Source organism: Dermacentor andersoni, chromosome 2 (assembly GCF_023375885.2).
Source record: "Dermacentor andersoni chromosome 2, qqDerAnde1_hic_scaffold, whole genome shotgun sequence".
NCBI classification, from domain to species: Eukaryota; Metazoa; Arthropoda; class Arachnida; order Ixodida; family Ixodidae; genus Dermacentor; species Dermacentor andersoni.
In genome coordinates this window covers 177754088-177770892 of record NC_092815.1, presented here as the reverse complement: position 1 = coordinate 177770892, position 16805 = coordinate 177754088, and the positions used below count along the sequence as shown (strand labels likewise).

Sequence of the window (16805 nt, the reverse complement as noted above, 5' to 3'; positions counted from 1 at the left end):
CGCAAATGCGCTTTTGCGTTTGCGTCAGCGACACTATATTTCACCGAAATAGGGCAGCAACCCAAGCTTGACGCAAAAGTTTTGTGTCAACCAACATGGCGCCACCCATCGAAGTGCCGGCTCTCGCAGTGTACGACATTCGACCTCATTTGCTAATACCATTCTTAACTATGCCCCATGTGCAATTCTGATCATAGCGGCTCTTTTGCAAAGCCCCACTTTCACCCATAAAAATAGAAAAAGCATACCTTTATTCCTAAAATGTGATATCCTCCTTCGGCAAACTCCGTGGTACCATGAGGGCAGGTTCGATGAACATCGAAATAGAGCACCAGCAAGATGGTACGCTAGCACCACATTGTACGTCCGACAGAGAAAAACACACGAATGACGAACCGGACGACTCCGACGGGCCCTTAAAGCTTCTTACTATATAGTGAGAAGCTCTACAGACAGGCCTCTGCTTTCTTCTATGATGATGATGATATCGTACTGTTGGTTTCGATTTCAGTTTCGTGAGCTGTGAAGCATCAACGGAAGGAGGGTTTTGCCTTTATACATGCTTTCGCGCAGGATGGTGCAAAGTGCCGCTATCGGTGATGTTTGGCGCAATTGGCACTGCTGTTCCACGACTGCATTGCGACCAGATTCTTAGGCATTAAAAAGATGGGTTTTAAGCACCTAAAACAAGCACTTACAGCCTGATTTTAGGCACAATAGGGGCTGAAATAGGTGTTATAAACTGTTAGAAAATTACAGCGAACTTAGTGCATTCAATGTGTGCAATACGTTTTCATGGTAATAAATTGATGTTTACTTGGGAGATCTGAAAGGCAGGAACCATATTTTGCAATTCTTTGCTTCGCAGCGCTTTACCGTGCACATGGGAGGCCACTAATAAATGCAATGCATTTCTTTGCCTAGTCGAAGCCAAGGCAAGAGGATAGTCATGCACAAGGGCGCGTCAATTTCGTCTCCAAAAATGTTGGCTGATCCAGGAGATCATGCAGCTCGAAAAGCTGCTGGACATAGTGCAAACACCAGATATAATGTGAATGAAAGTGGCTTGATTGGCTAGTATCAGACATAGTATCAACAAACACCGGATGTAGTACGAATTGAGGCGGCCCATGGCAGCAGGTGATGCACGTGGGTGCAGACGTGAGCTCCAACCCCCAACGTGTAGTCATCATGCTGTCGCCATCATTTCGTCCTCAAGATTTCATTGCCGTCATGACATTGTGATCATTCTTTCGTTGTCGTGTTACCTTTCTGCCGCTTTTACACTGTTGCTATCACTGTGTCGTCATATTGTTATCATTACGCCATCTTCGAGTTGTCATACTGTCATCATCACGCTAGTGTTGACAACGCATCACCGTTACAAGTCGTCATGCCACCACAGTTATCCCATCACTGTCATTTTGTTGTTGCAATTGCGCTGTCATCAAATCATTTTCATCATACATGTGACGTGGCACTGTTGTCCTTATTTTACCTTTGTCATCCCTTTGTCGTCAAGCCATCATCGTAATACAGTCGTCATAAAAATGTCATTATGCCGCCATCAGAATACCATTGCAACCATTTTAACATTGCCATCCCATTGGCATCACTATAGCATTGGCATCACTGCAGCCTTGTCATTTCATGGTCGTCATATCGCCGTTGTCATACAATTAGCCACTTTGCACACATTTGTGTCGTCTGCATCTTCCATAAATGCTTTCCGTGGCATAGATAATCATCATGGCTGGTTCTTGCTTTAATTTTGTTGTTAATACGCTAACACTATGAGCAGGCAGAGGGCAGAGTACTATATTTATTAACCAAACTTTCCCACTGACAATGCTGCCATAAGTGGGGCAGGTGTGAAAAAAAATTTAAAATATATATATATATATATATATATATGCCTGGGAGGATGCTATACAGTTAATGTAGAAGCTGAAATCCGTACCTGATAGATTGAAGTCAACAAATGTTCTGGTAAGAAAAAAGATCTGAATAAAGCGTATTTCCACATATAGTAAAACCTCGTTAATTCAGATTTCACAGGACTGAAAAAATGTCCGAATTAACCGAATGTCGAATTATCAAGGGTATCAAGAAAACAATAAGCAAATGCATACTACGTCAACACCCTTTTATTTACTGAATGAATCAGCAAATCCTGTTTCTATCTTGCACAAAAGCAGTACGGAAGCTGCAATTCTCATCTCGTGACTGATTAGAGCTCACAGCAGCGAAGGCCTCACAACTTCTTTCACAGCACAGGCGCAGCGCAAGTCTTCATCTGAGATGCTTTTCACTACCGCGCGCACATTCCAATTATTCTTCTGCCAGTGTCGCCAGGTTGCTGCCCATCGAGATGTAGACGGTGATCTACTTTCTCGACATATTCACACTGAATAAAAACGAAACTACTGTTAAACGCAACCATTGTGAATGAAACCGTGCCGGCTGTCGACAAAATCATGCACGACAACCTTGCGGTTCTGAAGGTGTGCGGCCAGGTGCACACTGAGTCAAAACGGAACTACTGTTTGCCGCAACCACTGCAGACGAAACTGCAGTCGCTATCAACGTGATCATGGATGGCGACTATGCAATGCTGAAGGCATGCGGCCGATGTGCGCACGGAGTCGAAGCGAATCTACAGTTTGCCGCAACCACTGCGGACGAAACTGCAATCGCTATTGATGTGATCATGGATGGCGACTATGCAATGTTGAAGGCATGCAGCCAATGTGCGCACTGAGTAAAAACAAAAAAACAAAACAAAAAAACTACAGTTTGCCGCAATCACCGCGGATGAAACCGCGGCCGCTATCGACGCAGTCATGTTTAGCAACCACGCAGTCGTGAAAGCACGCGGCCAATGCAGTGCAAAGCGTGGCAGTAAATGCAAGAAAGGCTTTAAAGGCACAAATAGGCATGACACATTCTGCCGTTGCTGTCATTCTTGATTCACGTATGATTTCCACTAATGACTATGGCGATGGGAGCTCTGCCGCTTCGTTCTGCTAGACGCTAACTCTGTTTTTGCTCTGTTGCGGCACTCCGCACTTGCTGACCTCCAAGAGTTGTCCGAATTAACCGATGTGCGGCCAAATGCGTCCTAATTAACGTGAGTTTCATTGCATTAAATAATACATACGCCTGCCGGAACCAGAAGACAAGGCCGAATTATCCAATTTTTCAAATTAACGAGGGTCAAATTAAACAAGGTTTTATTATGTATGTAAAAGTTACCAGAATAGAAACACACGATTATTATCTCTAGGTTTTAGTGTTCAAAGTTATGCTTTTTCTCACTTGTAGGCTGAAAATGAACACTTAATATTGACGGAATAAAATGGAGTGTTTTTATATTCCTGTATGTTTGATGGCTTCACACACTATGGGATTCTTGAGTGTTTGCCTGCAAGAACCTCCAAAATTTCTACGAACAGAAAATACAATCCATGCTTCTCGTCTAAGACAGTTTGCACAAACTTTTTCTACAGCTGCTGCCACACACACGGGATGCAGTAACTTGTGTTATGGTGCGGAAGCTGTGTCATGACCCGCAAATCATTCATAAGAACTTTTCAGTAAGCCCCTTTTGTGCATCATTACAACTTCATTCTTCACAAAGTGTTTCTCTTTTATCGCACACTAGAGCACAGGAGTATCTATCTCCTTATACAGTAGAACCTCGTTGATATGATCTCACTTCATATGTTTTCCTGGCGCCAATGTTCGCGACTGAGAATACCAAAAATGACATAGTACAGTTAATGTTTTTTTTTTGCTGGTTAATATGTTCCGGGAAAACATGATCTTTCAGCACCAACGTTCAGTACATTGCCGAACTATGATCCTACAACACGTTTTCTAGCCACTAGATTCCATGTGAACAAGAAAAGGTGCGAGATGGCCATGACTGAGATCAATCGCATGCCGCAGCTACTTCCCCACAGTACTCACCTGTGCGTCATGTGAAAACACAAGCGTGCACCAGTGAATCCTCTCGTGGGTCATCACATGGCGCATTTACAGCCATCGTCGCTAACTCTATCACGATAAGGATCTTAATTTATCTGTTTGACAGCTCGTGTGACGTAGCGCAGTTGGAAGCGTACTGCACGCTTTAATAGGCAGTAACCCAAACGCTGTTCCCTGCTGCAGGCAGTGCCAAGTAAGCGTCATGTTCTGCTCTGGTGGCATCGTATTCCACCGTCGCCCATCAGCCCGACTTTGTGTTGGTTTCCCTTTGCTGTCTTAAAAAGCTGTGCAATAGGAAAACAACAAAGCATGTCCCCGGGCTCGGGCTCCACCAGCTCAATGCGCCTCGGCATCTCGTGCCGCACCGATTCTTCTCGAGTGGGCACGTCAAGACCTCCCGCTGAAATGCCCCGCCCGAAGAAGCTGTTGACCAAGGCTGAATTTGAGAAGTGTGAACGTAAGCTTAATGAAGTCGCAACAATGACAATGCGTGTCTCAGGCCACACAAGCCCCACCAGCTCGGCGCACATCGGCATCTTGTGCTGCAACGATTCGCACAACGCTTCGCATTACGTAGATGCCAACTACGATTGAAACTGCCAAACTTTTTTAGTGACGTTGAATATGTTTTCCCGGCTAGTCCATTTTTCTCTTGCATATTTTTTCCAACACATACGAACGAGGTTATACTGTATATCATCATCACTAGTTTTTTTTATGTCCACTGCAGCCTATATTTATTTCCACGTAATTTTCTGCCCTCCTCGACTGTGCTACTTGCTACTGTATGTACGCTCACTTAATTTAAAAATTCGTTGACGATCACGATACTCTCAATGTGAAATTAGAGCACAGCTGTATACGTGTTTTCATTTCGCTTGTCAATATGTTGTATTAAGATTATATAGGTACACCGTTTATATTAGGAAGAGAATGCTGTGAGTAGCATGCTTCGTTTCCATACAGACGACGTGCGCTACTCCGGCATCACATCACAGTCAGTGTTGCCACACAGCCTGTCTTGTATGGCACTGCGCTTTTCTTCTCACGCTTTCGTTCCACCAATGAGAGCAAACCTTCGTCGCGTGGGAATCGTGCCACCAGTGTCAGCAGCAACAACACCCACGGGTGCATCACATCGAACCTTACTCGTAGCCAATCGTCACCGCCCCTTGCAGAAGGAGTGATCCCCATCACACACGCTGGTACCATGGACGAGCTCCCCACCTCACGCCACATTTGCCCTCTCTCGGAAGCGCACACGAGATCGGCCATGTGGCTGCAGATGCCCTGGCCGCCGCCAACTCAGCACATGCGCAGGCCATTTTCCCTCCGCTCCTCTTCCACTTTCCGCCTCACGCTTTCACTGTAGCCTCCTCCTCCAATTTCCTTCTCGCATGCTCGTCTTACATCTCCCGCTGTGCTCCACGTTCTCCTTCACCTTTCACTGTGCTCGTGCGCTCAGTTACGAGGTACGACGCCGAGGCCTGCCAATGCTCAATGCAGGAAAGGACGCCTAAGAGCTGTGCTCTATAATATCAGGATGAGGCAAAATGAGGGGCAGTTTAATGCAGAGGGGCAGAGTTTAAAGCTCATCAATTGCAGATTTTAGATGAGCCACCACAGGCTGGTGTTTCTGTACAATCAAAAAAAGGAGTGGACGTACTGAAAAAGGGACCTGCATAATACATTCGACAGTACTTCAAGCAGACTTTGCACACTTATGTTTAAAACACATGCAGTGCAATCTACAGTCAATGGTTTTTCTAAGCTACAGTCTACAGTACACTTTTCTCAAAATTGTGCGCTTTCCTCAATGAAATCCCCGCTCACAGAGTAAAACTGAGTTGCGTGTCCATTGCCAAAGGAGCCTTTCAGTGGTCTTTTTTGCTGGCATTGTCAACAAGCGTCAGGCACATGGTGAGAGGCTCTCAACAGCTCTACTAGTATCAACAATACAAGTGCCTATTTGATAGGTCAAATTGTCAGGTGCATTGCCATTAGCAACAGTGTCTGCCAATGCTGCCAGATCTTGTGGAGAGAAATGAATTTGCTTTCCAAACAAAAAGAGTGCCTCAGAAAAGCATTTTCATGTGCTAAGGGCATATGAAAAGCATCTATATATAGCAACAAGGACCAGAAATAGGCATCTATAGGTACTAGAAAGCCCGTGCTAAAACACTAACTCATAACTTCTCGCACAACAAAAGGGTCGAGCCGAGGTGCACCATAACAAATAGGCGTTTGCCTGTAATCCGGTTTCCGATTATCATTGCCATATAGGCATCATTTGCATGGCTGCTATTGCTTCCCACCATTGCTTTCCCCATAATGATTGTGGTGATGCGTACAGTTTTGTACCAGACACCTACAGCTCACTCCACTCCAGGCTTCTCCAAGTTAACACGTTTGCCTCAGCGCATTCCTCGTGCCAGCTACAGATGTACAACTTCATCTCCCAAACCAATCCTATTCGATTTCTTTGATTTCATTAACAGAGAAGCAACCTGAACCTACCTCTTTCTAGGTCCAGAGGCAAGGCAAGCATGAGTTCCAGCAGCACAGCTGCAGGGTCGCACACGAACACTGGTACCTTCCTTTCCACGGGTGTCAGGCTGCAATGCACACATAAAATGTAACAACAAATCACAAACACACACGGAATGAGAATACCTGCCAACCTTAGGGCCTCAAAGTACGAAAGATTTGCTGAGGGAAAGGGGGGGGGTGAAAAAATTTTTTTCTTTTTTAGGGTGGGGGGCCACAGCCATATCGGAAACTGCAATTTAAAAGGGTTTTAACTCAGCCAGTTGGTACTGTTTCATAACTAAAGAAACAGCACAAAATAAAACCAGGGCAAGAAAGACGATACAGGACGAGCACTGATTGCCAACAACTACGTGTACGTATATATATTCCCAAGAAACAAGGAGAGGGGATGGAAGAAAAGGGGTTCGTGCGCATGCGTCAAGACGTCGAAAAATTCGGAACCATCAACCACGGAGATACTGAACCTCCTTGAAAGTCAACCAGTCGAAGGCGCACTGACACATGACGATCCCTTGCAGTGCATACAAAAAGCTTTGTAGGTGTCACATGCTCGCAGGTCTCTGTATTGGCACAAAACATGTGCCTCCTGAGGTAAAGGCAGGCACCCACATTTGGTACAATGAATGGCGAAATTGCTTTTGCTCTCAGACTTGAGGTGTTATTAGTGTACCTATGCAAGCGGTCGTTAACCCTTTCGCTGTCACGGACGTACCGGTACATCATCGCGCTTCCCCCCCACAATGTCACTGACATACCGGTACGTTCTCTATCATGCGTTCAAAATTTCGCGCCTGAGCGCAAAGCTGGCGCTCCTAAACTGGCCACGCCATCTGTTGACTCTTTCTACGTTTGTATTTTCGCCCCGATCTGTGCAGTACATGTATTGAAGAGTATGGTGCGACTGCCACTCCCCCCTTTCTCTTCGCTGAGTTGCGCGGTGGCTCTGCGTTAGCTGGATCATGCGTCGCGCGCGCGTAGTTATGGGTTCAAGGGTTGTTCGGCCATCTCCGCTGGTTTGCAAGTTTTTATTTTTCTTCTGTTGGTATGTTTGCTATGGCGCGTCAAGTTCAGGCGCACACGCCGTTGCCTCTCCGAAAAGAGTGACTCGATTGCTGCTTTCGCTCTCTCGCCGCACCGTCGCTTCCGACTTGCAGCAGTAAACGTAAAGCCCTTCAAACTTTGTTTTAGCCTTTTTCCATCTCCCTCTGTCTTCTTGATCACACAACGTCCCATTTCTCTCCGTTGTGCTGGCGACTGAAAGCGCATCCTTCCTGCGTGCGGTTACTTTCGGATAGCTGAGGCGCGCGGGACCTTCGTCTGCTCATTGGAGTGGTGGCTCTTCTGATTCAGAATACGAGCAGAGCTAGGATTTGGACTCGTACAGCGTCTCATGCGAGGAAGAGAGGAGTTCTGCATCATCAGATTCGGATGTTGAACGGATGTTAGTCAGGCTGATGATGATGATGATGTTTACTAACAACAGCTGCAGAACACTGAAATGTGCATATTGCATTGACTATGTTATTTGTATACCAATCATAATCAAAAATAAATTGCTATGTTCATTCCCTGTTATGCTCGTTCCCTGAAACCAAGCCGACACTGGGGGTGCGTCACGGCCAGAAAGGTCCGACAGCAAAAGGGTTAAGGCAATGACCTGTTTATCCAACGTACGAGTCACCGCACGACATTGGGACCTCGTAGAATATATGTGTACACACCTCACATGCACCTCGTATACATACGTGTGTGCACGTAGAATAAATGCATTTTGTTGGCAGTCAACGCTTGTCCTGTGTAGTCTTTCTTGTCCTGGTTTTTTATTTCATGCCGTTTTCTAGCTACGAGTCAGAAACAGCTCTGAATGGCCACCTGCACAGTTATTACACATCTTGGTGCTCGTACTGTGACCAGAGACGGCATGTGAGGGTGTATAATTACAGGAACACATACTAGGTTGCGTGACAATGGTCCTTTTTTACCCTCAATATGCTTAACCGCACAGCAGTACTGTACTTCAGCAGAACTAACCTAAGGTAACTGGCCATTATGCCATGCATATTAGACTTTTGCCTCAGGAACGCTCCTTAACACAGGTCTCGATTTGAAGTGAAATTAGTTATGCCTGCTCTGCCTACATACACATAGCTTATGCTTAAATCTGCCCTTGTCTAGCTACTTGGCACATAATGAAATTACGATGCCTGACGCTGCATTAGATATATTTATTTTTTTCTTTTTCTGCGACGGTGCAATTTTTGATGAGGTTTATGGCAGTGTCCTTACAATCTGGAGGATCGGTTGAAATTTGAGAGTCACCTGGATAAAATGGCAGAGTTGGAAGGTATGGATGAGTAAACAAAGGTAGGACAGATGGCGCAGTTACAGCTTGCCTCCAGGACGAACATTCTTGCCATGCAGCTACAAATAACTGCAAGTGCTTTAAATTATCACTTGGACAACGAAAACCTTTTTGGATGCAATTATAAACACCAAAAGCCGCGCGTTTCAAACGGTGAGCACAAACGAGCCCCTGTGTCTGCACACATAGGCTTTTGCATGCGCATTTGTGCCCCAGTGGGAAACCTGCTCCCCCCTCTCTGTCGCATGCTGTGTGGGAAGAGGGAGCTGACATGCCCAGACGTGACGACCAAGCGCGAACAGTATGTGCTGTGGCTGACGATTGCCTACCTCTACTGGGCAACAATGTTCAGGGAAGCTATAAAATGCAGTATGCCTTGCCGGTGGGAGAGCCTTCATCTTTCTTTCATGAGCAGCTTGTTCAAAAGATTGCTTGTTACATAGCAATGCAACTAAACGTCATGTTTTAGTTCCCCATTGAATTATCAATGCCCAGGCCTTCTCTGTTGTATATCTGGTCAAGTTCCAGGGTGCTGGGCTGACACTACCTTGGGACTGAGCAGTCCCATGCAACAGTGGGAAAGAATGTGATGTAATTTCTATGTTAAATCACCACTATAAAGACGTCAATTGCTTAAGAGCACTTGTTAGGGGAGAGGTGAGGGGTGGGGATTCACGTCTCTTTTAGAACTGTTCCAAAACGTGGACACCTGTGAGTTACGTTTTTAGCCTACACTAGTACCTTTGTTGCTCACTGCTCAGTGTTTGCGTTGGTATATATTTACAACTTAAACCTAACGAAGGTTGTTGCGAGTAGAGCAGAAATACAAAAGAAAGCTGCAGTGAAGTAAGTAGCTGCAAAAGCAAAGAGGCTGGGCAATTCTAGTTGGCCCTGCTATAATTTGCTTTGTGTGTGAGCATTGGAGGGTTTATAACTGTGCAAAAGCAGCCACGACATGTTTGTCTCTGAAAGACACTTGTGAGCATGACAGTGGGCCAGAACTCATACTGCATATTGTGAAAACAAAAGCAAACTACACATTTCTGAATACAGTTCTGATTTATGCCAGCTTTCAGCAAAAATGGATTGCAGTCAAGAAATTCCAAGCAGCTTCTGACTTACAAATTGCTCTTTGCTTATACAAACATAGCTATTACATCAAGAAGCATAGTAATTGAATCAGCAAGTTGCAGTAATGCAAGTCACCCAGAAGAAAGGAGGAAGGTATAGGTGAAGGATAACGATGGCCATGCTACCTGGTAAGATTCTCACTGAGCACCATGCCAGTGAGTTGCGACCAAAAGGGGGCTTGGCGTCGCTCCATCCACCGGTCTGCATGCAATGCCAGCACCCGGAACAAAGGCACTGCAAATGCGTGCAAGGAACGTTAGCTGCTTGTGCTTATAAAAAGGCCCAGCAGTCAGTGATGAATCGGCTAATAACTCTTCGATATACCCTTCAGAGAGTTTACGTTTGGTTTTACTCACAAGAGCATCGCTTGAACGAAAGCTTACTGCACAATATTGCAAAGAATAAAAAGGCATAAAGCACCAGAATCGAGTACAGATTTTCAACTTCAAGGAAATGCGTATCAGCAAATGAATACTATATATATTAAAAGAGCATATTACAATCACCACTCATCACATGTATACATATCCATTTGCTTATGTTCTTCTTTTTAAGTTAAAAGCACACACTTTATCTAGTCATATTATGTATCTTTTCTTTGTACTTTTGTGCAGTAGCTTTTCTGTCAAGCATGGACCAATTAACCAGCAAGAAAATTCTTCCTTCAGAATATGCCACTGCAACACTGTCTAGTTTTGAGCCAGAATGCAAATTTACCAAGTCGTCTCTCAGAACTGTTTGCCGAACACACGACTACGATTAAAGGAACAGCTCGTTCGTGTTTCACAGACAGGAACACTATGTGACATGGGTTCAGTCACTACATGCTAGTGACGAAAAACAATTAGCAAATTGACTATTGATAGTATCGACAGCTTTTTAACTATAGATAGTTAAAGAAGACTGTGCTCACCAACTGTGCTCACAGCTATGGTTGTGTTTCGAGTGCCACTTGTTTTGCTGGGCAAAGGTTTGCCCAACAAAGAGTTAAGATTTTGAAGTCACGCTTTTGACAAAGTGTTATTCTATGCTGTCATGACAACATGACAATATGTTCACACTTGTAAACCTTATTGGTGATTGAGTGTAAGCTCAGACACACATGTTAGACTGATGGCATAGTAGTGATGGCTGGGTCCATGTGTGGTCCCCTCCGTGAGCAAAAAGTCGGTCAGCAGCGTGCACATTTTTTTGTTAATGCTCGTAGAAACTCCTCCATTGCTTCAGATTGCCTCCATTCCCTCTGTGTCTGAAAAGTCTGTCAGCAGTATGTGTGTTTTGGCCAGCGGTTTGACTTGCAGTTGGCAAACTAACATACTAATCCCATGTAATAACTGATAATTGAGTAGGGAATTCGGGGCAATGCAAAGCAAGTGCATGTAATTTATTATTGTTCCCATGCCTTATAATGGCATGGCATGATGCTGATGGGCCATCAAAATCCATAGCAGACCTTCTGCTGGCCCATCAGAAGCACCCCACTTGCATTTTTTTTTTTTTTGGCATAGACCGGATGGCAATATTTTATCATCCATATCTACAAGTCCACTCTTATCTAATATCAAATTAGAAAAGGTATTGGTCCAACTGGATACAAATATTAACGCAGTTCGACAGCATTACCATAAATTTTGCAATAATTAACCATCAGTAACACTCAGTTCATGTAAGTGGAAGCAGGAAAACACGGCCAAGATTATGCTACAGTGTTCATGTGCGGTACATCGTGGTGTTTTACATTATTGATAGCAGGTATCGATAGTACGGTACTGCTGGTCGTGCACTATCGATGTTACTACCGAATGAATGATTCGTACAACCAAATATTCGATAATGACTAAACTATCGATAGCTTTTCATCACTACAACCGGTACAATTTGAACTAAATAGACACATTAATCAGGCTGAAATGGGTGCTCCTGTACTACCATCAACAATTTAAATAAGAAGTGGAAAACAAAGTATAAATCTGAATGTTCAAGTTTGCCTTTGTGAATTAAGGCTTCGAAACAGTTTTTGGGTAACACCATGTTTAAATACATATTTTTTTAAATAATTGACCAAGTTTGGAGAGACTGCACGCCCCTAAGACGATGACTAGTAGTGAGACCATTCACAAAAATGAAAGTGGCAGCAATTTAAGCATTAAGATTCAGCATTCGGCCATGCAGTTTTCTTACATTACAACCTGTACAGTGAAACCTCGTTAAACCGTAGTTGGCCGGCACTCGGAAAAAGTACATACTAAATGGTAGTACTGTTTAATTGAAATAGCATGAGATCGCCCACTTACCTGTCAAAAACGGAACTCTGAGAGAGTGCGATAAAAGAGGAAAAAACATGCGGTATTTGTTCACTTCACGCAACAAGTGTTATTTTCGTTTGATGCCACGGCGGCCTAGCAGCGACGACAGCGGCTTCAAACCTACCAAAGCTGTGAGCCAGCTTTTCAGCCAGCCCCCTCTTCTCGGCAAAGACTCGCATGGCAGATTCCTCGTTGGCGTTGCATATTCTTCGTGCACAGGCGCGGTAGCGTTGCAGAAGTCACAGAGTCGCGGGGCACCTTTTAATTGTGGGGTGCTGTTCTTGTAGCAACGATTGCATGCATGAAGCTGATGTAACACACGGCTTCTGCCACTCTTGGGCCTGAATCGCCTGTGCTGTCGCTTTCCGTGTTATCCTTATCACTGTCGCTAGGCGACACTTCGGCCACAACAACAGAGGCAACGATGGCGAAAAGTTGAACCTCGTAGGCGACATCTCTTCGCGGTCGCAGCAGCGCTGCCAGGCAACTTCCCATTCCAAATGCCCCACACCGTAGTCAACAGCAGATTCATGTCGGGTGCCAGCACCGACTTCTTCGTGTTACATTCGATAGCACGAACGATGTCTCATTTTTCTTCTATGCTGAGCACCCGGCGTCTTTTTTATCCGAGCTTTGGCATGACGTGAGTCCTCGCTTGCACGACACCTCAACGCTCTCTGGAACGGCCATATGGCATGGCCACACAGCGCCTAAATGATGTTGATGTTCATGTGGCTTCACGCGCGAACGCACAGGGCACTTGGAAGCCGTTGTTCTGATCTCTGAGGTTTGTTGTTCTGCCGGGCCGCCCGACGTAAATGACGCACCACCGTGTTTGCACGATGAAAAATGGAAGCACTACGTGTTAACCAATACGTACGCAATAAGCTGGTACAGTTTATGCAGATACAAAACACATTATGTGCAATGACCGCGGAGTCGGGGATTCGACTTTACTACTTTTAAAACGAAACTACTGTTTAAGTGGGTACAGTTTAACGAGGTTTTACTGTACTAGTTGCAGGAAGCGTTACATGTTTTTCCTTTTCCTATATTAAGAAACACCCCAGGGCCTACGTTGTTTGGGGATCAAAATGACGGACAGGAAAGCCAGTGGCAAATGTTCCTGTGAGGAAGGACCACACACTCATGCACTAATAGTTGGGACAAACAAAGAATTCACAACAGACCATGCGGCACTTACAGAAACAGGACTGCTTCTTGACTTGCTGTGGCTGTGGTAGGCAGAGGTTTCGCTTCCTTAGCACTATCTCCGCCTCCAGGTTGGTCCTGGTATGCAGAGGCACAAGAAGAAGGCCAAGCAACAGTCACTTACTGCAGGATGCCTGACTGCAAATTTTTCTTGCATACGTTTGTATGCGTGCACAAACAAGCATACACACATAAACACAGTGCACAAAGCATTCCACTAAGACATGAGTGCTGGTTTCTCTGCAAGCTTGTGTTTTGAAGCCAGTTATTTTTGTGCTTTCACAAAGTGATGCCTTTGATGTGTCCAACTGAAGTCTTGGCAATGCATCGTGCCTAAAGCTTTCCACAGTGCTAACTTACCGTGCACACCCTTACTTGTGCCTACGTACCTCCAGTTTCATCGTTCACTAGCTGTTAGGTAATTGTGCATGCCACTGCACGGAACGGAACCAAAAATGACCAGCACGTGAGGAAACAATATCTTACAGCTTAGTCAGACCGTGCCAATATTGCACCACCTTGCCTTCGCGTGAAAAACACGTCACCAAAGCATGGTGTTGTTTGCTTGTTACCAGCAGCTGAGAACAACAATTATGCAGTACCCATGCACCAGGGGAACCAATTTTATACGAAGTATTTTGCGGAAACTGACTATTTGGCCACGTGTTGGGTTTTGCAAAGTGGTATACCAGATGGCACAGCATGTTTGTGTAGGGTAGTGTACCTCTATGTGCTCTCATGGGGAGCAGAATTGTGCAAAAATCTGCCACCTTGCGATCCTTTGTTATGAGGGAAAGCCACTACTCATGCGTGCAGGAGCCAGGCTAATGAGTGTCAAAAGAATCTTCAGCGCTTTATTTTTCATTGTTACTATTATAATGAGGCAATGATAATCTTGATTGCACACAAGAAATTCACCTCATCGAAAATGGTGTTTGGCAGGCTGAATTGCATCACATGAGCTACACAGATAGATCTCCACAGCAATGGTGTTTTTATCTGGATAACAAATGTCGCACTGCACATCTATGCTTTGTTGGTTATGCCTTGCTCTTGTTGGCTCACTTTCATTTATCTTAAACAGAACATGCAAGCACTGTAATTAAATGTATGTAAAATAAGCTTTGAGAAAAAATGCTTGCGATGGTCCTATCTGTGATAAATTAGACGGAAACAAGGCAAATGTACAAAACATTTGTATGTGCGCCTCTGATAGCAATGCAAGTTTTAGTTCTTCACAGCACAACACTGTTACATTTCGCCTACGACGCGCGGTATGGCCGGCGCAGATGCAACGGACGCCGGGGCTTCGTTCAAAGCGGCGGACATTTTGGCCGCTGCTGCAACGCTTCCTCCCAAGCGCGTCCAGGCATGTTTCAATGCCACGTATCTTCGTGTGTGTGTGTGTGTGTGTGTGTGTGTGTGTGTGTGTGTGTGTGTGCGTGCGTGCGTGTGTGCGTGCGTGCGTGTGTGTGTGTGTGTACATGTTGGTGCCCACGCTTGTCAAAGAACGGCAGCTGGGGAGAGGAGCTCCCCAACTGTGAAGCGAGGAGGTCTGACCGGCCCCGGCCCAGCGGATGCGTCACTTCTCGTCTTAACGTGTCCGTGCGGCGCCGTCACGTGCGCCTCATCCCGAGCCGTTCCTTCTTGCCCTCAACTCCGAGAGTATAAAAGCAGCAGCCCACGGACGCCAAGAGAGGCTCCGATTTCTTCCGTCGAGTAACGTGGTCTCCCGTCTCTCCACTTCGGTCGACCTGACCGGCCGCTCTTTTGCGATGCTAGAATAAACAAGTTGTTCTGTTAGCAGTCGACTTATCCTTTGCCAGGACCTTCGGATGCTTCCAGCTGTGCCCCAGGCCGCCAGGCCAACGCTACCCTTGGGGCTTGCGACCCAGATGCAACAACACCAATGATGATTGATTGTGCCTAAAGTTACTGCAAATACTGGGGCAAGACCACTGTGGCATCGCTGAATATGATGAGTGATATTTTCATTTTTACATGTCGTCAGCCATGTTGTCGGTCATGTCATCGACGCCTCCTCGAAACCGAAGCTAGTGAAGCCTAGGCGATCTAGTACTTACTGATCGTGCGCAAACTGCAGGACAATAGGAGCCAATAAGAAGTAAAGGCCAATGCTAATAGAAATTCCAGTCACGTTCATAAAGGCTGCATTTGCAATTTGCACGATTTGACAAGCAAGTTTTGTTCCGCTATTATCATCCACCGTTCATGGCTGGCTGATCCTGTTGATAATGCAGACAGAGCACTGCTCTGACCACTGACGAAGTGCAAAAAGCAGGAACAGGAATAGCATGAAAGACACCGCTAGAAAATCAGGGCCAGAGACCATTTAGGCCAAAAGCAAGTGCATGGACACGTTGCAATGCGGTGACAAACTTGTGCTGTATTCTCTGATGCTCACTTTAGAAGACACATTCACTTTCGTGCTACTTTGCGTGACTAGCACCGGATGCTTCAGCGGGCGGCAGTGCTTTCGCACTGTGATAAGATAGTGAGCTTCGGGACTGTGCCAAGAATGCTGTTGATCATAGAGGTCGATGCGTCTTGCGTTGGTCACTCGAAAGATAGCGTGCTTGGCATTGTGCCATGATTGCCGTCCCTCATAGATGCCGACACATCTTGGGCTAGTCACGCGAAATTGAAGGTATCCCCTAAAGTGGCGATTAAAGAATATTGCACTTTTTTTTTTCGCCAGTTGTGAAATAAAGTCACTAATTTTATGGCGAATCCGGTTTTTCGAACTCCCTATTATTTGGATGTTTTGGCAGTCCCCGTCGAGTCTAAATTATCGGTCAGCAACTGTATCAATAAAAATTTATTTTGCAAAACTTTTTTAATTAGTTAACAACATTTTACAATTTGTCTGCGAGTGGTAGTGTTTGTTTTTTCTAGTAATTCAGCCGATGCAACGAAACTGCGATAGCTAGAGGAGCAGATCATTAGTAATCCTGTTATTAAAAGCCAACTGCAACAAAATTTCACTTTAGCTAATTTAGTTATTGGTGAGTAGTCTATACCAATGAAGCAATCTCGGCAAAACTGAAAGGCCATAATTTTCTTATTAGCCGACTTTAAACAGCATCTAAGCAGACGACACGTGTATCTGGTGGCTGCTGTATGACTTACTAAGTCCCGGTATGTTGCCTCCGAGATTATTTTTTTTTTCAGTGCAGGTGGAGTCTAATATTGGCTGTTATGCCAAGGAAATGCATGCTGTTGGCTGTGCGCCA

At 45.2% G+C, this 16805-nt stretch overlaps 1 protein-coding gene across 3 annotated transcripts in view; it reads right to left on the bottom strand.

Annotated features, from left to right (window-relative positions):
- Positions 1-16805, bottom strand: part of Ubr3 (Ubr3 ubiquitin ligase) — a 177469-nt gene that overhangs the window by 27257 nt on the left and 133407 nt on the right. For all 3 annotated transcript variants that reach the window (XM_055076000.2, XM_050187188.3, XM_055076002.2), the window contains 3 exons: positions 13544-13629; positions 10159-10267; positions 6508-6605 (listed from right to left, as the gene is read on the bottom strand). In XM_055076000.2, the coding sequence (XP_054931975.2) occupies positions 6508-6605; positions 10159-10267; positions 13544-13629 (293 nt within the window). The remainder of the gene's footprint in view (positions 1-6507; positions 6606-10158; positions 10268-13543; positions 13630-16805) is intronic.